This window comes from Salvelinus fontinalis, chromosome 4 (assembly GCF_029448725.1).
Source record: "Salvelinus fontinalis isolate EN_2023a chromosome 4, ASM2944872v1, whole genome shotgun sequence".
NCBI classification, from domain to species: domain Eukaryota; kingdom Metazoa; phylum Chordata; class Actinopteri; order Salmoniformes; family Salmonidae; genus Salvelinus; species Salvelinus fontinalis.
Genome location: NC_074668.1, coordinates 65,104,690 through 65,127,477, shown reverse-complemented (window position 1 = coordinate 65,127,477; position 22,788 = coordinate 65,104,690). Strand labels below are relative to the sequence as shown.

Here is a 22,788-nt window from a genome sequence, read left to right as displayed (position 1 = left end):
TATTTGCGTATAATGGATTTGTGCATAAATTACGCATTTAGGTCAAATGAAGCATGCCGATTTCAAGTTAGATCCGGCGCTGAAACAGGCATACATTCTGTCCAATATGACATTTCCAAAGTAACAAATTGAAAGATTGCATCGACATGTTTTCGTGTAAAAATGGCATCATTTCAGATCGTAAATGTTAATATTTTTAACAGTCGCTCCAAGCCTGACCGGCTCTTCTGCAGTCCAGCCTTTAGATTCAAAAATGGAAATAAAACCGCTGTGTCTTATAATGCACGAGAAATGCTTAGGCCTATATTATTTTAGTTGTCTTTATACTGATTTAAGCCTTGTGTGATTCGCTATGTATTTTTGGGGGGGCAGCAGATGTCATGCAATGTAGCGCTAATTAGGCAAGGCCTACAAGCATCTACAGCAACAAGTATGTTGATACTTTAAAAACACATCATTTGCAAACCAGATAACGTAATGAGAATAAACCCATAATGTCAAGGTTGAAAAAAGACAACCCACACATCAAAATAAAAACTCCCATTTAAATGTTATTTAGCAATGGCTAAACTTATTACAGCCTACTATATTCCAGTAAAAACAACCTCCCACCCAGAATGCCATATTTGAGAAAAGGCCGTCTGTGCCTTTATCAGAGTAGGATAAATGTTTCTCGGCGGTGGGCACGCGTTTTCCTCCCTCTCTTTGAAACCGTATCCGAGGCGAATTCGCCCTCCCCCCGTAACTGCTGGCTCTGATTTGTTACGGGTTAATTGCAACACACTCCGATTACACAGTTATACATTGGACAGGAGTTTTCGACCTCCAACAGATATTTGTCTTATTTTACATCCAACCATAGGCTATTGTGTTTTTAGCTAATTCCTTTAACATGAGCGTCATTAGGCTAATGGATGTAGCATATACTAATGCATTGTGTTCACCTATAGGCCTATTCTTGTCTAAACCTGAATCAATTCCTAAATGTGTGTGGCCTTTTTTCACATGAAAATATTTGGTTGATGACCAGAATATTTGAATATTAAGGACTGTGTTATGACGAATATTTTCGATTTTCAAGACAACTTAAATAGAACACCCCGAAAATATGTGAAGGCCTTCCTGTTGCACCACACAGTAGAATATACTGAACTGTATCTGCATGGGGGGGAAAAGAACATTCGACAAGTGTCAAAATAATGGAAACAGACATAATTGTATAGGTATTTCAGCCAGTTAAACAAACTGCATGCCAATACGTTTAATTTTATACAAATTGTGTGTAGTAATATACAGACTAATCTAAAGACACTCGAGTATGCCAATACTCAGCATAACATCATTTACAATTTATACAGTGCTGAAAAATAACGGGTGTCTACACGGATATATACACCTAAATAGACATGTAACTAACAGTGCTTACATCTATATCTTCAATTTCCGTTTTAAAACAAATAAGAACGCGTCATGGCAAATATTGCCAATAAAGCATACTTCAATATTGTGGCTATAAGTGTACAATTAAAAATATGCACAGAATAAATAAGAAGTTGCGCTTTACTATTCAAAAAGTGCCTTCATCTTTCCTTAATTCAGATCGTCTTGTTGTTGATTACATTTTTTTAAAGCATGGTGTAGCCTAATGGCTTAGTCCAAACTTCTCAGAATATCAAATAAAAATCTAACTATCATTTCGATGGAGCCGAGTAGCCTAACCCGGATAAATGAGCAATGAAATATATTTTGAATGCATAACAAAAATAATACACATTATTGTACATTGTAAAATATTCTCAAGTGGTAGTCATCCGCCCGCAGAGTTATAGTACCAAGCGGCAGCTGGGGTTGAGATGCATGAGGTGAGTGTCAACCGGTCTCTGCTTTACCTCTTGTGTGGCACATAGACATTTCTTGAAAATAGCCTACAGCTTAGGCCTCTACACCACAAGGTTGTTCTGTGATATTCCCACACCCTTTTTGGTTTATGAGAGAGATAAACATTGAAGTTTAACTAAATCTGCATTTGCACGTATTTATTTGTCTGTACCAAATCCTTTTTTGTGTGAAAAGTTGTTTAGTTTATGGGTTCTCTGGCGTGACTGTTGCTTCTCTTACAGCGCGCTCCAGGGCCTGCCTTCTCTCCTACCTCCAAGGGTTGGGTTGCTTCCTCGTCTCAGCCTTGCAGCCGCTTTGGCTTTAGTGGCTCAAGTCAATGATGTCCGTTATTCACTGTAAGTGCTGTCACATGACGCAGGGCTTGATGTCCTGGTAGGCGACCTGTTGGTGATGATAGTAGGAACTGCTGCTGGGCGAATGCATCGTTGAAGACGTCATCGCGTTGAAGGAAAAGACGAACTCCTTCCGGTCACACATACTGGGAGACTGAGAATGGTACCGTGGAATACCTAAGAATATAGATACAAGAGTAAATCATATTTTAGTTCATCTTTTGCCATATAGCATGCCAACCCAATGTGAATGTGTTGCTGTCAATTGCCAAAAACAGTATAGTTGTCTTTTTGAATGGGCTAGTAAGAACCACAAGTCGAGAAGGATATAGGCCAGCATTTTAAAGAAAAGGTGGTAGCAAATTAGTTAGAAATACATATTTGTGGGTGCAAGGAAAAATAATAAACTAGTATTGCCACTGGGTGATTGCATATAGCCCTAAATTATCCATAATAATAATAATAATACACATTTACCTTTGTCTATAGAAAGAAAATGTAATAACAAAAATTGGCCTATTTTCAAAAGTGACTTCTGAGCTTTTTGATGTTGGAATAATTTGTTATTTATAGTGTGAATTGTAATATTGTGCATCGTATTATTTAGCCTATATTATTGTAATATTACTATACTATGATATAAAAATCAATTGAAGTAGGACTAGTATTACCTAAATCTTTTCAGAATATTGTTGTAGAGTCTAAATTCGTCCTAAATTGCTTTTCAGGAACAATTAATTGTAATTTGGGTAGGCAATCTTTCATTTAATTTGTGAAACCCCCGGTCTGTCTACCCCTCTGATTGGGGCTGTCGTACAGAACCGTTGAGGCTGAGAACCGTCTGGAGAGCTCGAGGGTGGGATAGTTCTAATTGACAGTGGCCTGCTCGCACGCGAATCCCAGAGGACCCGGTGCCTCCGGGACTTGAGTTGGCTGGCTCCGGCTCGCGCTTGTTGTTTTTGTCTCTAGATTGGCACCATTCTAAACACAAGTCCCAGAAGACGTGCCGTCCGAGTGCTTCCTGAAACCACCTCCAGGAATGTATTAGGAAAACAGTGAGGGTTAAACCTGCTGTTTGTTAGTTGTCCCACTCCTTGGCCAGTTAAATGAGGACAGGATACTGAATTACTTAACTTCCTTACTGGATAATTAGACGATTGTTTCTTGCGTCCATTTCCTTATTTCCAAGATAACAGAACCATCAATTCTAACCAATATTATCCGCCAAAAACTGTGGCATATTGGAGTTGTTGTAGGCCTATGTGAATACAAATGCACTGAGCATGCCCAGTGCCCAGTCCCTATCTTTGCCCACTGCACTGATTGCAGTAGGCGAAGGCTGCTACATTATTAAAGACCTTTACATTATTGCTATTGCCCTACTGTATGTATGTATGTATGTATGTATGTATGTATGTATGTATGTATGTATGTATGTATGTATGTATAAAGACCTTTACATTATTGCTATTGGCCTACTGTATGCAATCTTCATTTACGTTTGTATCTGCTTTCTTCGAAGCAATGCTCCATATACCGAGATATTTTTGTTTTTCTTCACCTCGTTTGTAATTTAAATTAAAAGGTTTTGATTTGGTTCAAAGGAAATGGTGAGATATAGAATAGGCCTAGTGTTTATTTTGCACACATTTTAGACTATTGGGTATGACTGACAGTAAAAGGCATGCGTAATCATTTACGAAGTTAGTTTACCTTGCAAATCCGTGTTACTGTGTCCGTTCTGATGAAGATTATACTGGTCTAGGGAATGCGTGGGTAAACTGGGCTGCAGCGGGTTCGCCCCGGGGTTGCAGGGAGACAGTGGCTGCTGCTTGATGTAAGAACCTCCGTTATTCAGAGAGGATGAAGGCGCTTGAGCCCAGGCCGAGCTTGAGTAGACGGGATGCGGCTCCATCACTCCCCCGGTGGTGAGGAGGGGCGAGCCTGAATTGTCGTGGTGGGGGTACTCGCCCCCCGTGGATCCTGTGCAGCTTCCCATGTAGGAATGTCCACTGTTGGCTGACAAGTGGGACATGGAGTGCCCGGCCAGACCCATCCCCTCCATGTTGCCTGCCAAGTGTCCATTCATCATCCCAATCCCGCTGTCCAGAGACAAGCCGTTGGGCGGACAGGACAGGCCCCCGCCGCTCCCCTGGAAGTTATAGGACTCGGGGAGGTGGTTGAATCCCAGGCCGTTCATCATGCTGTACATGGGCTTCAGCGCCTGGCATTTACGCCTGAAGCCCCGCGGCCTCCTGCGGAAGGATCCCTCCTCGAACATGAACTCACTGGCTGGGTCGATAGTCCAGTAGTGGCCCTTCCCGGGCCGCCCGAGCCCCTTGGGCAGCTTTATGAAGCACTCATTCAGGGACAAGTTGTGACGCACGGAATTCTTCCATCCTTGGTAAGAGCCTCTGAAAAACGGGAAGCGGCTCTGTAGGAACTGGTAAATTTCACTGAGCGTCAGGCGTTTGGTGGGAGAGCTCTGGATAGCCATGACTATCAGCGCAATGTAAGAGTAGGGGGGCTTCTCTGGGCGGCGGATCCCCGCGTTGGTCTTTTTGGTTTTGGTGGTGGAGGAGGCGGTCTCCATCACAGTGGTCTGTCCGTGGGGCTTCTCCGGGGCAGACATCGGGCTGCTCTGGGCAGGAGTCTGCGCTGGGGGCTGCTGGACCTCTGCCGTCATTAGTTAGACTATCAGCGCAATGGCAAAAAAGTTTGACAAAAATATCCACGTCCTCGTTTTGAAGTAGTACTAGAAACTTCGTATAAATAATCAAAGAAAAGTTTACGATGGTTACCAATAATGTCGATGCTGTGGGACTACGCACGGTCAATGCAAAGCTGAATTTCTGTAAACCGTGCGTTGTTGCGCTCTTCCTTTTGGTGCCTAAATTCCTTAGCCAATGTGAACCCTGAAATCCGTAGCGATTGTCCAAATTGAAATCGTGGAGAAACGGGAGCTACTTCAACTTCAGTCGGTGTGTTCTCGTGCGTCCGGAGGAGCTCGCCTTTTACTTATCCGTTGCCATCAGCGCCTTGCTAGCTCGAGCGCTTGACCATCAGGACGTCATTGGCGCACCGGGCCCGCCCAGTCCCCTCCCACTCACACACATCTGCCTGGCTTTAGTTTGTCTGGGAGCAGTTTTTTTCCAACTCAGAATCAGTGAAGTGGGTCTTTCTTAACACTCAAAATGACATTTTATTGAACAGAAAATTATCATTTTTTTTAATTGAATGGCGTGAAACAGGACTTATTTTCAAATATAGGACATAGCCAACTAGAATATCTGTTTTCAGAATGTAAATGGTAGCCTAATACAACAGCTTCAGAGGCCTATGCTTGAACTTTGCAACGTTGAATAGTCTTTATTTTCGCAACGACAATATTTCTTAAACAGTGTTTTTGAAAATGGATGTTTTTACTAAGCTTGTATGCACAACTACCGTGATATATAAAACTGGTTTTCCACTTGTCAGATACAGCAGGCCAACCTCACCATAGCACATTTCACTGACTTTGACCTATTAAAGTGTGAAGTATGTTTAAAATGTTGCTTAAAATACGCTTATTTGAAAGAAATTGCCTTTATTCAAGACCACGCAGCTGATTTCTTTAAACGATAGACAGGAACACGGGCAGGATGTTTATACTGCAAAATGTAAACATTTTCCCTGGCCTTCTTTAAATAAAAAATCAAGCAAAAAGCCCCGCTAGATCAGCTCATACTCAATCTGATGCATTATGTCCGTTTTAGACAGCTCCTTGTGTATGGATAGGACTTTTCAACGTAAATGCAGAAAGGGATTTCAATCATGTATAATTATTATGTTCACACAGTAGAACTGAGGGTAACAGCTCCCTGAGCCTAGCCGAATACTGGGCACTGAAACTCGGCTGAGGACTTTAGATCGACGCCCACCAAACACTCTCCCCTCAGAAGGGTGCTCGAATCAAGGTAAGTCACTTTAAACTTTTGTCAGTTAAAACAAGACAGCGATATGGCTGCGAGCCGTCGTCTCAATTTAGTTCCAATCGAGATTTACTAGACCTGTTGTGCAGTTAGAAGTGCGAATTAGATTGGACGCCATATGATGGTCTAATTAGTCATTTGATTGTAATGTGGTGGGCAGCCTAACCAGACTATAGTGTCACAGAAAAATAGTAACAAATATCATATGAGTTACAAAGTTAAGCGATGTAGCACATAGGTCTACTTTATTTTCCTTTTTGAAAAGGTCGAAGCGCATTCCTTATTAACAAAGAACTTTCTTAGGCTCATAATTTGCAGGCTTATCATTTAGAAAATTAGAATAAGAAAATTATTAATTAGGCTACATTTAGAAAATGTAATGTTTTAAGCAGGACTTTTTACCATAGGTCTTCAAGCGCTTCATTGCACCTCATCCACCATTCTAAATGTAACCAGTTTTTGGCTATTCATTTAAGCCTTGAACCGGTAGGCTATATGTATGTATGTAGTGGAGAGCCGCCGGTCCATAGACTAAATTTGTTGACAGTAGACTGTTCATTGTTCCCCGGAGAGCGCACAAGCCTTCAGCCCCTCAACCCCTCAACCCTCACTCAGGCGCTCCTGGTGCGCGGGTTCACTCTCCGGGCTGGCTCGCGGTGGTTCTGCTGTTTTGGTTTTGCCGGGTTGTTACACAATTTTATTATATTCTATTGCAATCTTGTAATTAATGCACATATTAGATAGGCAATAACGAAAATCAGTCTCAGATACTTTGGCAAATTGTAAATACTAAATGTCTTAATACATTTTGGGTGTCATAAAAGTAGGTTATACAGGCTACTGTTTTTTCTTGACTAAGAGTTTTGAACAGTCTTTGGAATTAAAATATTCTACAATCAACTGTAGTGGTCCTGCAAATATGCGTCTACAGGAGGCTATTTAGGCCTACAAATTTTTTATCAAACTTCGAAAACTAAAATCATGTCATTTTGATGTGGCCTATCTAAACCGTAAGATGATGTTCTGAAGCGTGTATAGGCCTACATAACAGGACAGCCTGTTATCCAACAAACCGTCGTGACGTTTTTGCCAAAGGAAAATAAGAAAAGATTAGAATCTCCGTTGTCAATTACACAGGGCACGCGAGAGGTACAAATGGTGAGATTTGCTGTTGCGGCTGAGTTTGGAACCTAGGTAAAGAAATGTATATAGGTAGTAGTATTGTTTTAACCAGTCCCTACACCGGGCGCTCGCTTGGAATGAGGCCCACGCATTTATCAGGGGAGCGGACCACCCAGCGCGCAGAGAGAGAGGGGGCAGGCGCGCTTGCGTCCTCTCTTTCCCCCTGCATTTAATTACGTTGATGACTTCATTCTGAGAATCACGCCTTGTTTCAACACGTCGTGCCCGTCCCCACGCCGAATGGCCCTCTCACACACTTTAACCCCGCCACTCATCTTTGACATGCACTTTGAAAAACTAATGTCCACGGCTAATTGATCCCTAAATGTTTACCCAAACTAGTGGGACGCGAGTTGCTCCATTGATCTTTGAAGGGGGACGCTCCGATGACTGGCGCGTTGTTAAACCCCTCCGCAAAAAGCCGTTGACAGCTACGCATAATTATTAATGGTCCCTCTGGACTCTCAGTTGATATTATAGACGATTTTCCGTCAGTTAAATTATTGTTACTACGTGGTTTTAAACGAGTTATGGTGTCCTCTAAATTCTATTGATTTCTTTCCACAGTACATTGTATAATTCAGTTATTATACAACATTGGCTGAAGTCACATTGGCTATATCTCTTCTCTGAAATATATGTTTCTTAGATAACATGCAGCCTAATGATTACATTGACGTATTGTAAAGCGTGAGGAAAGGGTTAACTCCAATGGTATAGATTTACGCTTGTAATGTCACTGTTGGAGGATTGTGTTTGTCGGCATTTTATGGCAATCCGAGGTCACCACTTGCCCCTCGTAGTTTATTTCATGTACTTTTTCCATGACGTCCTCCAATGAAATATTTGACAGCGTTGCATCCTCGGGAATGTTCGACCACTTAGGTGGAGGAATTCCACATCATTCGGCCAGCCCAGCAGTATGCGTTTTTCTCTCAACAGAGAGCCTCTCCAAATGGTCATATTGTTATCCAATCGACGAAATTTGACCCAAAGGCCTATTTTTTTTTATTTTACATGGACTTAATATTGTATTTTATTTTATATGGACGTAATGATGCATTATGTTGTTGAGGGTGGTTTTGATTTTTTTTTCTGTACATGCACACACCACACGTTTTAAACACATGGCCTTTATTTTAGCAACCTTTGTTGTACAACTGCAGCACTCTGTGCCTGGACATTTCAATCAACGGTGATCGGCATACTGCTGAAGCTGTGCACCATACAGTGATACACTCGGAGTCTATTTATCTTGCAGTCACTGCGAGGGAGATGTAATTCAGCCTAAACCTTGAATTAGCCTACTTACTTTATATCATATAGCCTATCATAGCTTGTCCAAGACTCACCCAGTTCTACATTAGAACTGCTACTGTCTGTAGTTAATGTGACTGTGAGGTGATTCCTCGACAATGCTATAAGAGAGAAACCTCAGCATGTCACATACTGTTTTACCCAACACAGCCACTGTGCCAAATCTGATAAAAATATTTTTAGATATAAAGATTATTTATTTAAACTTTATTTTTTGTTTTTTTTGCAGCTGCCATTACCATTCAGAAAACTTGGTGATGGGAAAACGAGACTCCAGAACAGAAATTCATTGTTATTGATGAAGGGATCATTAAAAAAAAAAAAAAAAAACTGTATAGGCTACTGGACGTTTAACAAACTACTGTTGTAATTAGTCTTATAGGCCATTTGGGAATATATAATTGATAAACAAAATTAGTCCTGAGTTTGTTTAGAAACTGTAATGACGGTCTCGACACTGAGAAATCAGTGTGTTACAGCTTCAGTGTTGGAGTGGAGACGGGGAGGGTCACCAAAAGGCTGCAGCAGAGTTGTTTGGAGAGCTTTGTGACAATTGATCGATCAAATGTATAGCTGCACCTTAGAGCCGCAAGTTCATTGGATCTGGATGCACTTGAAGTCGCTTCTTTGCACGCCTCAGGATTTTAGAAGAGAACCTTGAGTGCATGATTTGGAATTATGCTTGTTTACTTATTAAAGCATTTTCTAAAAGTCAAGAGATGCATTTGTTTTGATGCTAAATATAGGATAATGTTGAAAAAAAATATTAGGGTATAGTTGTGCCATGCCTAAATATTATTATTCAATGATTTACTGCAGAATATCAATTAGCTTTGCAGTTCTGACCTTTCTCTTATTTGACCCATTTCTGGGCTGGGCTATGGGCTCTTGCATCTTGGTCAATTAACCAACGTGATCACACAAAATAACCTAATGTAAAGCCCATAATGCTAGTACTATGCAAATGTCATTACAGAAAGTATTCACACCCCTTGACTTTTTCCACATTTTGTTGTTACGAAGTTAGATAAAAAATGTATGTAATTGTCATTTTTTGTCAACGATCTACACAAAATACTCTGTCAAAGTGGAAGAAAAATTCAAACATTTGTAAAAACAAATATTTATATACAGTACCAGTCAAAATTTTGGACACCTACTCATTCAAGGGTTTTTCTTTATTTGTACTACATTGTAGAGTAATAGTGAAGACATTAAAACTATGAAATAACACATATGGAGTCATGTAGTAGGCCCAAAAATTGTTAAATATAACAAAATATATTTTAGATTCTTCAAAGTAGCCACCCTTTGCCTTGATGACAGCTTTGCACACTCTTGGCATTCTCTCAAACAGCTTTACCTGGAATGCTTTTTCAACCGTCTTGAAGGATTTCCCACATATACTGAGCACTTGTTGGCTGCTTTTCCTTCACTCTGCTGTCCAACTCATCCCAAACCATCTCAATTGGGTTGAGGTTGGGTGAGTGTGGAGGCCAGGTCATCTGATGCAGCACTCCATCACATCACTTTTAGAAGTGGTTTCTTTTCAGCAATTCGACCATGAAGGCCTGATTCACACAGTCTCCTCTGAACAGTTGATGTTGAGATGTGTCTGTTACTTGAACTCTGTGAACAATTTATTTGGGCTGCAATCTGAGGTGCAGTTAACTCTAGTGTATTTATCCTCTGCAGCAGAGGTAACTCTGGATCTTCCTTTCCTGTGGCGGTCCTCGTGAGAGCCAGTTTCATCATAGCACTTGATGGTTTTTGCATCTGCACAAAGTTCTTGAAGTGTTCCAAATTGACTGACCTTGTCTTAAAGTAATGATGGAGTGTAATTTCTCTTTGCTTATTTGAGCTGTTCTTGCCATAATATGGACTTGGTCTTTTACCAAATAAGGAAATCTTCTGTATACCACCCCTACCTTGTCACAACACAACTGATTGGCTCAAACGCATTAAGAAGGAACAAAATTCCACAAATTAACTTTTAACAAGGCACATCTGTTAATTGAAATGCATTCCAGGTGACTACCTCATGAAGCTGGTTGAGAGAATGCCAAGAGTGTGCAAAGCTGTCATCAAGGCAAAGGGTGGCTACTTTGAAGAATCTCAAATATAAAATATATTTTTATTTGTTACTACATGATTCCATAGGTGTTATTTCATCGTTTTGATGTCTTTTATTATACTACAATGTAGAAAAGTAGTAAAATAAAGAAAAACCCTTGAAAGAGTAGGTGTGTCTAAACTTTTACTATTATTCGACAACGTAGAAAATAGTAAAAAATAAAGAAAAACCCTATGTCAAAACTGTAACTTGGCCACTTAGGAACATTCACTGTCTTGGTAAGCAACTCCAGTGTAGATTTGGCCTTGTGATTTAGGTTATTGTGCTGTGCTTAGCTCCATTCCGTTTCTTTTGTTATCCTGAAAAACTGCCCAGTCCTTAACAATGACAACCATACCATGATTCTGACACCAATATGCTTGCAAATATGTAGAGTGGTACTCAGTAATGTGTTGTATTGGATTTTCCCTGAACATAACACTGTATTCCAGACATAAAGTTAATTGCTTTTTTGCAGTATTACTTTAGTGCCTTGTGTCAAACAGGGTGCATGTTTTGGAATATTTTTATTCTGTACAGGCTTCCTTCTTTTCACTTTGTCAATTAGGTTAATATTGTAGAGTAGCTACAATGTTGTTGATCCATCCCCAGCTTTCTCCTGTCACAGACATTAAACTCTGTAACTGTTTTAAAATCCCCATTGGCCTCATGGTGAAATCCCTGACCGGTTTCCTTCCTCTCCGGCAACTGAGTTAGAAAAGACACCTGTATCTTTGTAGTGACTGGGTGTATTAATACACCATTCAACATGTAATTATTAACTTCACCATATATTTTTACCCATCTACCAATAGGTGCCCTTCTTTGTAAGTCAATGGAAAACCTCCCTGGTCTTTGTGGTTGAATCTGTGTTTGAAATTCACTGCTCGTCTGAGGGGCCTTATAGATATTTGTATCTGTGGGGTGCAGCGATGAGGTAGTCAAAATCATGTTAAACACTATTATTGCACACAGAGTCCATGCAACTTATGTGACTTGTTAAGCACATTTTTGCTGTTGAACTTATTTAGGCTTGCCATAACAAAGTGGTTGAATACTTAGACTCAAGACATTACATTTTCATGTTTCGATAATTTAAAAAAAATGTCCAAAAACATAATTCGACTTTGATGTTATGGGGTATTGTGTGTATACGCCAGTAACAAACCAAAAATCTCGATTTAATCAATTTAAATTCAGTCTGTAACACAACAAAATGTGGAAAAAGGGAAGGTGTGAATTCTTTCTGTAGCCGCTGCTAAATGTAGATATATCATTATCAAAATGGTTCTGAGTAAATACAGGTTATTAAATGAATACAAGATCTCAATTTGAACAACAATGGAAGTAATAGTTTGGTAAAATTCTATTCTGAAATCCTGAAACCAACATATTATATCTTACATGAAATAATACGCATATTTGTAATAAAACACATATTGTGCATGTTATGTAACTCAGGGCGTTGTGTGAGAATGCCAAGGCAAATACATGTTTTAAACCTGGCTATCCATATTGCCAAATATGTAGGCCTATGGGTATATATACTCTTGTCCTATTTTTACATGTGATATATTTCTTAATGAGTAGTTAAAGGGAAACATGGTAACAAAGAGAGGAAAAAGATGCACATGCGCTCAGTCAGGTAATGCCGTTATGTAGCCTAATTACGTACAGAAGCATCCAGTGTACAATACCAGCAGGATACGTGGAGGGTACATATAACATGCACATTATGTTGCTGTAATGCACTTTATGGAAAACAGTTCAACAATTGAAAATGTTGTCTTTGTTCCCAGCACATGTCTTTTAAAACAATCATTACACAATGCATCATTTGGCCAAGGCCTATAAGTATTTCGTTTTTCAAGAACGAGTGCACATATCTTGATACATTACAATGAAAATACTCATTCACACTTTCCGTGGCCACATGTGTAGCCTATTTGTTAATGTACCATTTGAGACCCAACAACGAAATCAACAAAGGTATGCATAATTTGTTTTTTTCCTTTTGTTTTATGACTAGCCACATTTAAGAAAATCGTTGTAATATCAACAACAATTTGTCCTTTCAGTAATATTCTGATTTACTTTCATGGACAAAGCACAATATAAAATATACACATGAATGTAAAGTTGAATTTTAAGCAATTTTGGGCGACATTTCACCTGTCATTGTCCCAAGAACACAAACAATGTTGATTCCCTTTTACACTCGTGGCTATTTTCGGAACAATGCATCATCAGTATATACATTACTGCAGATTTCCATTTCCAATGGTCTGAAACTAGATATCTCTGTCTCATGCGTCGCTTAGTCCATCTAGCGTTGTCGTTTTAATTGAAAACAGTATAATGTCGAGGTGTGTGCACCCCCCTCGTCACTTTCTCTGGCGCGGTAGGTGGCCGTGTATATTTTTGTTCAAGTGGTGTTTATGTGAATGAGAAAGGACTGGATTGCTAGCAGACCGCTGATTGCGCTCATTGGGCCGCTACATTGATCTGAACGGTATAGTTGAGGGGCCCCACCCTTTCATGCAATCAACAGAACTATAGAATCGCGTTCTACGACTTTTTAATTTACTTGGCAAGATCTCGCTGCTGGACCTCCAAGGCGCGCGCCGGTGTGCGTAAAGGCGAGGGAGACGGGAGTCCTTTTGGTGCTGTAACTCCAGTGTCCCACGATACCGAGGACACTACCCACGGTATATAGGCTAAAACAGGACGCACACACATCTACCATGAAGAAAACGAATGCACCATATCCCACTGGGCACAAACTGGTTGAGTCAGCTTTGTTTCAAAGTAATTTGTCAACATATTGTGACGTTGGATCGACCTGGAAAATACATTGGATTTACAAAAAGTAATGAACATAAACAGTTGATTTGAGAGTGAAATTTCAACCACATAATTCAAATCAAATAAAAAATCGAACTTTATTTGTCACATGCCCCAAATACAACAAGTGTAGACCTTACTGTGAAATGCTTACTTACAAGCCCTTAACCAACCAGTTCACGAAGAGTTAAGAAAATATGTACTAAATAAAGTAAAGTAAAAAATAATTAAAAGTAACACAATAACATAACAATAACGAGGCTATTTATTTAGGGTGTACCAGGTTACTATAATTGTCATAATGGTAACCAATTTTCAACAAGGTTTGTTTATGTTGAATTTGTACCTTTTGGAACAACATCAGATCTTCAACATTATATCCACTATCAGAAAAAACATAAAACAATAGGCTGGGCAGCACCTCCTACAGGAGAGTTGATCTGTCTACAGCTATCTATTAGATCTCCCATCCAGTGTTTTAACCAAGCCCAGATTAGCTTTGATATTTTCCACTGACTACTACCAATGTGCTATAGTGCTATCTTAACTAAATATATAAACTGTTGCTATTGAAGTCATTCTGATGTGTAATTAGAGCAAATTAAATGTAACTATACTCTCTCTATAAGTCTTACATACTCAATGAGACTATTTAGGCCTATATAGCATTTGTGAAGTCATCAACAGCTATTGTTTCAATTCAACACAGGGTTCAACTGAAAATAGACAATACATAGGCCTAGGATTTCAAGCTTTGGTTGATGTCAAATTTAATCTTCAAGTTAATAATGAATATGTTGGATTCACTTCTCCATTTCAACCAAAAATCTAAGTTAAAGAATAGGAATAAATCAAATCAAACAGTTTTAAAGTGCATTTAAAGTTGGATTTGATTTAGTTATATTCTTTAACTTAGATTTTTGGTAGAGATGGAGACATGAATCCAACATATAAATTATTAATTTGTAGAAAAACTGGAATTAGTCAGACTAAGTCAGTGGCACAAAATATACATCTCCTTCAAATGTAATTTGGTTGTGTTGACAACCAAACACAATTCAATATCACTTTTGCAATATAGTAAATAGTATATTAACTTAACAAATATGTTGAATTCACATCTCCAACTAAAATAAAAGTGAAAGAATATGATTAAGCCAGTGGCTCAATTGAAGCTATCCCAGCATTAGATATGTCTCCTATAAATGTTGATATTTGGTTGCTTGCCAACCTAATACAATTCAATATGACTTGTGTAAGATAGTAAATAGCCTAAAATGAAGGCCATCTTACAAACTAATTTAACAGTTTTTATTCAACCTTAAAATGAGTAACACATCCATGGCCACATGTTGAGGTTACTGTAACTCTAAAAGTCTCATTATGTCATCATAGAAAGCGTGTATGTTCATAGCATGTTCAAGATCCCAGGTCTGTGGAGAACTTCACAATATAAATATCTGTGAAAAATCTCAAACAGCATTGATCACTTGCACTATGTACTTTTAATGTAACAAATACAATCCAGGTCATTCTGTTGTGCTATTAGATGAAGCACAATGATAACGATTTAAGCAGTTGTATAAATACAAAAATGACATTGTATTCCCATTTGAACTGTTGTGCTTTTAAATGGTTGAAAGTGCAATGGTAACACATGGAGAGCTTGGGACTATAAGATTCTATCTGCATTTTTGTCTAAATGTAATTATTGTCATAGCCTTGTTCTGTTCAATGTTCTCTACCTATAGAGTACTTTAAATACCCCCAATGCATGTCAAGTTCAAAAGAATACTAGATAAAAAAAATATTGCTGACACCATTCAAACCAATCAGGTTTCAGAACTATATCTATCTATCTCTATCTCTGAGTCATATTACTGAACATATAACCTTATAGCCCCAAACTTTCGACATTTAGATGACAACTAAATAAAAAAATCAAACATTGTTTTGACGTTTAGAATGTGGTTGTGCTTTTAGATAGGTTAAAGCATAGTGATAACACATTGGGAAATCAACAAACTTCTGCCTGTCTTTTTGGGCGAATAATGTTTGAAATCTCACTGATCAACATCTCAACGATACATTACCCACATTTCCACTTTGAAATAACGTGGTGTGGCCAGTGGGATGTTTCAGGCCATTTCAGCTTTCTGTTAATTCCATAGCATTATCTTAGTGAAGTTGTCGGTGATAAAGGTATTCAGATATCGTTGCTGATACGCTTGCCGTTTAGCCTATGAGCAGGACCTATTTTATTTGCAATGCATCCCACAGTAAGATGTTACTGGTTCATCCAGATGGGGATTGGTTAATAGAAGGCCCTACACTTTTTTTCTGATTAGAATTAGGGAGCCAATAAGCACATGGCACACAACAGACCCTTTCAGTTCAATGGTCAGTTTCCGCTCTTGGGCACATATTAATCTCGTATCTGACACTCTTCAGTCATATTCCTATCACCTCGCCTTGCTCTCCATCTCTTTGTTTAGAAGGCTTAACATGCAAAAAGAGTCCAAGACGACGATTCTCCATGGTGGCCTACTACAGCGTGTGACATGTCCATTGATCATTCATGTCTCGAACTAAAACAGGAATCTCATGTTGCACTGTGTTGTGTGTTCGGTGTGTGGGCAAATTCTCCGATTGAAAAATGTTGCATTTACAGATTTATATGAAAGCTCTATTTGTCAATTTATTTCAACTATTGACTGAGGCTACTGACATGAATTATAATTAACTTGTGATAATGGTCCTTTAGTTAACTGATCAGTAAATGCAACTGATTGTTTTTGTGATCAGACGCATGAAATGGAGAATGTGTGACCCGTTTTAGAAGTCAAAATGTAATTGAAACTGCATTATTCGAGAGATGGAAAATACATTCATTCAATATTTGTAGGCCTTATATTCTGTTGGCATGGTAATTTGTTGTTGATGATTGAGAGACATTGGATTTTGGATTTCGCTTTGGACACTCGTTCGCCCTCATGCGCTGTTCAGTGCTGACATTTCCCTTATCTAGGTAAATTTCGCAGTTTCAGCTGCATTCACCTGAAGTGTCTCTTGGATAACTAACTATTTATAATGCAATAATTAAATATGCATTGTCATATTACATTTTATCAAACAAAGTAATTCCTATTCAATGCAGGTTAACCTGAAAAGTTCATCATCTTTATTATTATTATTTATTTTTTTATAGCTGGTTGACATTTTGTTTGTTCTGCACGACATTGATAGCTAATCATGTGAAGTGTATTTGTTTATAGCCTATGTTTTGTGTGAGTGAGTTAGGTAGGCCAATTCGTATGGTTATCAATATGAGAGAGAATATTAGCCGGCGTTCGATTAATTATCACCCAGAAACCAAAACCAAAACAAGAACTGTTACATTTAAAAATAGGCTACATAAATATATACCACCCTATGCGTTCTTTACATAGCCCCTGGAACTCAGTTGCACAGTTTGTTTATATCCTTAATGTTTTGGTTCATTTGAGACTGGCAAATTATTTCGTTTTTATGCTCGTTAAGCTACAATAAACTCTGTATTGTTATCCTTAAATATAGAGAACCCGCAAACCCCAAATAGACGAGATGAGTCATTTTGTGCGCGCAGCGATTATGCTGTGTGAGAACCCCGGGCTTCCCAGGAAAGTTTGGCGCGCCAACCAAACAACAACCCTCACCCAACCGTCCCTGAGGTATTGTCAATTCGTAAACCGCTCCATTTATTCTTCTCGATACGCTTCAACTGCGTATTCTATTCGTAACATAGTCCTCATGTTCTCTGAACTTTGAATAATTTTTGACAGCCGTATTTTCAGAGGGAAATACGGCTTTCAGGGAATAAAAATATGAATAAATGCATATGTAATATTCCTTCTGTCTTATTTTGTGATCACACAAGCTCGGTTTCACTACCACAACATTATTTGACATGACTGAAGGACACGAGTGTTGAAGAGTTGTCAGTTCCAGAAGTTTTACAAACTCAAATCTGTCCAAATGTGGTCATTGCGAGAAGGAAAATGTTCCAACATGTCAAATATCTGCGATTGACGTTTTAGCCACTGACTGACAGCATGTTTATAGGACTAAAGAAGACTAAACTCATTTGTAATCGTCATAAGGAAGAAGATTGTCACTAAAACAACAATTTAGTCCTTATTCTTTTAGTCCTTATTCTTTTTTAATTTGAGACTTTTTGAAGCTCATTATGATAAAGAAAAACACCAGAAACGTTTCGTTTTTGTGATTGTGGATTTTGTTTCCATTGTGGCAGGGTTTTGTATATTATTGCACTTATTGTCAAGTGCTTTTGTCAACTCTTGTTTATCTCCAGTTTCTCTATTTGTAAACTATACCTGATATAGTCGCTTAAGTAATTAAAGTATAATAGTCCCTATTGATGGTTAACGTTTTTCATATATATTTTTTCAAATGTTTATTTTCTACTTATGTCTGCCTTACAATATTGCCAAGTCAGGACAGTAGCTGCATGCTTTAATCAAGATCGTTTAACAGTGAGACATCTGACAAGGCATTTATTATTTTCTGCACACTATTATTAACTTAGTGTGCCATTCCTAGAGCTAAATAGCGCTGAACCAAACCAGAGTGCTGCCTAATGTCTGATTACCTCTCAGCTATACCCCCTATTGATGCCCATGTTTTCAACCAGAGCTGCATCTCTTCTGACTCATCCACTATAACAGACCATTATGGTCATTTAAAATCAGCCTAAAAGCACATCCAGTCATTGAACTAAATTATAATTATCCTCAATAGCCCTCAAGCTAATGTAATAGACACCTTTCTATAATGTCTTTGATGAACCACATAACAGTTCAACTGTATGAAACGACACTGGGATTTATCAAGCGTCCCTTATCCTATACTAGTTCATTTAAATGAAAGCAAATTATACAACCTAACTCCTGATAAAGGTTTGAAATTAAATGGAATTTCAGTACATTTGAAATATGGATTGAATTTCAATAGACCTACTCAATGATCAGGTGTTCCTTTTCATTTTTCCCATACGGTCATTTTATTGTTTCTTTTAATAATTCACAACCCCGCTTCTTATCATATCTATATCATGTACAGTTTAATGAAAGTTTGCTCATATAACCAACACAACTCTTCTTTTCCCATGTCAGCCCTCTGTGATGGATGAGGGAGAGAAGGTCTTCCAGTGATGGCAACAGTTCCTATGACAACCAGACCTCCACCGGGGGATTGCGTCTGTCAGACAGTGCTAATGATAATTGAGAGGTACGGATCGAAAAGATTGAGTATGGCTGTAATCTCTCCTCCAGCGGAAAACCAGAGAAACCGCTATGAGATGACCAAGTTCCCCTCTCACCACCGCCCTGCTTAGTCCTGCACTGTTCTACACTCCATGCTTCTACTCTGCTCTATACTATAATGCTGCTGGAGGCCTCCCAGCCTGCCCCACACAGGGCAGAGAGTGAATGGGTAATGTCACTGTGTGTGCGCAACCTCCTTTGGTGTCCCCCTTCCCTCAGCCTCACACACAACACAGGGCCAGTCCAGGGCAGTTTGTTACAGATGCCCGGGAATGTATCAACAGGGAGAACCCAACCAGAAGAAACGGTCAGAGTAGGACATAACAGAGAAAGGGAGGGAAGTCAGGCCACAGCCAGCTCTGATACAGGTTAGTTACAGAGGCTTTGATAGTTGCTGATGGGACTTTGATTGGAGCGTACTCAGATTTATATGATGCGTGTTTACTCACAGCCCACCATCTCTCTCTCTCTCTCTCTCTCTCTCTCTCTCTCTGTGGTGAGCCGCTTCGGAAAAAGCTATTAAGAATTCCCAACAGTGCACAACAATAGGAGATGTCATTCTGCAATGCAAGTCCCAAATCCAAGTCAGTCCCTTACGGTGTTCCTCTGAAACGGTCCCCGGCTATATTTAATCCGCCCAGAGAGCAGAACCAACCTACATACAAACCACAAATTGAAACTATGGGGAGGTGGTTTGTGGGCTAAGTGGGGATGGTAATTGCCTATTGTGGAGCTTAGGCCTCTCTATTCTGCCATAAACAGGCATGGCAGCCCACAACATGATACCCCTGCCTCCACTCCACTGTTTGAGTATGGGAGCAGATCCTCCTTGTCTGTGGGAACCCATAGCCCAGCAGTGGTCGGAATCAGTCAGGAATGCTTTGGAATGGTAACACAGCGGAAGGCTAGGGTGGGGAAAAAGGCCAAGAGCATTTCCTGAACAGAGGGGGGTCCCAGCGAAGCATCACACTTCACTGGCATCATGTGACGGGGATCCCGCCAGGCCTGAGCCCATGATCCCGATTGGAGGAGAAGGATGCGGTAGGGGAGAGGAGGGTGAAGCTGGAACAGAAGAGAGGGGGATACGCAAGGAAGACAGAGGGGTGAGGGGTGAGGTGAGAGGGAAGCATTGGGATGAGAGGGGGATGAGGTTGGAGGCATTAAAGGGGAGTCAGGGGGAGAGGCACATTCTGCTAAAACGTACATCTTTAATTTCCCCTGAGTGAAGTAATGCAGTTTGGACTGGCTGGCTGGCTGGCTGGCTGGCTGGCTGGCTGGGTTTGGATGAGTGTCTGAGTGTGTTATACCACAACTTTCATGAAGAGAACTTCACAGTCTCTAATTTCTGCCCACAACAAAGTGCCTTCCACTGTATCTGTGAGGAATAAACAGTATATACTGTCAAGGTCTCCAGAGAGGTCACTGAGACCACGTGGAAGACTGGGAGTTCTTAGACCACTGCTACTGAAAGACCTGCAATAATCTGTGCAGCAGTGTGGGGTATCCTACATACATTCTAAAAGACTGTACCTTCTCACCACAGCAAAGACAATGTAGTGAATATTTTGGCACAGCACAGGCATGTCAGAATGATTCTGAGTATATCCAGTTAACTGAAGGCCTGAAATATAACTTTGCTTAGTAACACGTGATACTAAGCAACGGTAACAGTGATTAATACTTTGGTTGAGAGCAGTAGACCAGAGTGTTGAAAAGTGTGAAGCAGACAGGTTTTGCGGCTGAAATTGGACAGTACAGTATATCTGTCAGTGTCAGTGTGTGTGTGTGTGTGTTTGTCCAGACCTATGAATCGGTGTGTGTGTATCCAGACTGGCGTGGACAGCCAGTCCCTGCTCCCTGGGGCTTGTGTAAATGTCGTGAGGATCTCAGGAGGAATCTTTCCCCTCCAGTCGTCAAAGGGCTTTTTATTTCCACCTGCTCCCGGCCTCTTTCCGTTGGTCTGCTCTATAACAATGGTGCTGGAAAGGCAGCAGAGTGCAGGGTGACAGCACAGAGATTGATGCTAGATTGTGTTTGGACCTTTTTCAGATAGGGGCCTTTGAAGGGAAGTTGCTAACAGCAGCATACCCCCCCCCCCCCCCCCCCCCCCCCCCCACCACCTCCAACACTACAAAACCTCCACTACCATCTCCACCTCCTCTCCCTCTAACACTGGGCTTAGCAGAGGGCAAAGTGCTGATCAGGCCTTTCTCCCAGATCCCTTTTTTAAAAAGAGCCAATCGCCCGAAAAGGCAACTTGGCAGGCGGTGGTAAACAGGCTTTTCACTACTCGTAAATCAATTCACCACTACATGAAACAGGATGAAGCTCATTTACACCACGCAGACGGTCGAACCCGAGCCCAGAGACGCCCCACCTCGCCTCCGGCTGCTCCCTCTCTCTCGGCAGGCCCCGGGGCTCTGGGCAGAAAAGAGATACACGCTCATCAGGACAGCATTCTTTCTGTTTCACCGAACAGTGGCCTGGCGAAGAGGGTGATCCATCACCCCAAATGTCTATTTTTTTCTAACGTTCTGTTTTTCTCTATCTTTGTAGGCTGGAGTGGGCAGGCGTGCGGGTTTGGCCACAGGAAGCCGTGAATTCCTTCAAGAACAGAGGGTGTCAGGGCCCAGAATGCGACTTGGGGGGGCTTACTGTACCTTGTAACGTCTCATAATCCTCCTAGTTAACCCCTGACCCCGGCCTGTGTTTGTATCAGGTCATCAACGTGAGAAATCGCAATGAGTCACTCCAGCAGTGTGTTTACCTTCTGGAGTCACGCAAGGAAGGAAATAAGGCACGGTCTTCTAAAAGTGGCAAAGTGAGAGAGAATAGCAGCAGTATTAGAGCAGAGCCCTGATTCATCTCACTGTGACTGGCCTCTTGTACCGTTACACTGGGTTTATTTAACCTATTCACTACTGTAGGGAGACTAGCTACAGATCAGCCAAAACAGGGAGTAAGTCTACAATATAGCGTACTGTATGAAAATATAAGGTATGAGATTAATAGTGTAATTCTGTAATTGAAGTCTGATCCGTACCCCAACTCATTGAGTGAAATGATCCATGTACTGCAGTATGTGGATACAACTTATTTTTGCTATCACTGTGTAATATGTTGCTAATGGACCGAACATGTATTGTTTTTGTCATCATTTTCTGTTGTTTGTTGCAGTCATTTTAGTTTTTTTGCTATGCCCAATGAAATTTGGAGAGATTTAGTATTTCCTTTGTCTCATGCAACAATCATAAATTATGTGTATATGATTTTTCTATTTAATAATAATTTATTGCAATATATTTCTGACTCCAAGATATAGATTATATCTGGAAGATCCCTTGCAATATGCTTTGAAGGAGAAATCTCTGCACTCCCAAATACATTGTTTTAATCTTGAACTTACATTGAGCTCTTGAAACTGTTGAAACTGAAATGAGTATGCAACTGTGGCCAACGCCTGTGATTAAAATACAATGTCCTGGCCTACCGTCACGCTGTAGCCTTCCACACCGTGGGCTTGTGTGATTGCGCAATTGTTGTTTTTGAGCAAGTGCCCCTGTTAGTTTTACTCTGTAAATAAATATGTGCTCTGAGCTGACAATTCATCCTCTGTTACTTTCTTTCATCCTTATATTGGAGAGGAGAACATCATCACTGACCAGTGTCTCCACCTCTCTCTCTCTCTCTCTCTCACACACACACACACACACACACACACACACACACACACACACACACACACACACACACACACACACACACACACACACACACACACACACACACACACACACACACACACA

The 22,788-nt window shown here is 40.2% G+C and overlaps 1 protein-coding gene and 1 long non-coding RNA gene across 2 annotated transcripts; one reads left to right on the top strand and one right to left on the bottom strand.

Moving 5' to 3' along the window:
* Positions 1–1,189: 1,189 nt before the first annotated feature.
* Positions 1,190–5,228, bottom strand: LOC129854187 (forkhead box protein F1). Its single transcript, XM_055920976.1, has 2 exons — positions 3,945–5,228; positions 1,190–2,408 (listed from the first exon to the last, which is right to left on the bottom strand). The coding sequence occupies exons 1-2, from the start codon at positions 4,915–4,917 to the stop codon at positions 2,245–2,247; spliced, it is 1,137 nt and encodes a 378-aa protein (XP_055776951.1). The 5' UTR covers positions 4,918–5,228; the 3' UTR covers positions 1,190–2,244.
* Positions 5,229–5,335: 107 nt separating this feature from the next.
* On the top strand, positions 5,336–22,573 carry LOC129854188 (uncharacterized). Its single transcript, XR_008759274.1, has 3 exons — positions 5,336–6,190; positions 18,833–18,947; positions 21,539–22,573. It is a non-coding gene; the product is annotated as an uncharacterized LOC129854188 (long non-coding RNA).
* The last annotated feature ends 215 nt before the right edge of the window (positions 22,574–22,788 follow it).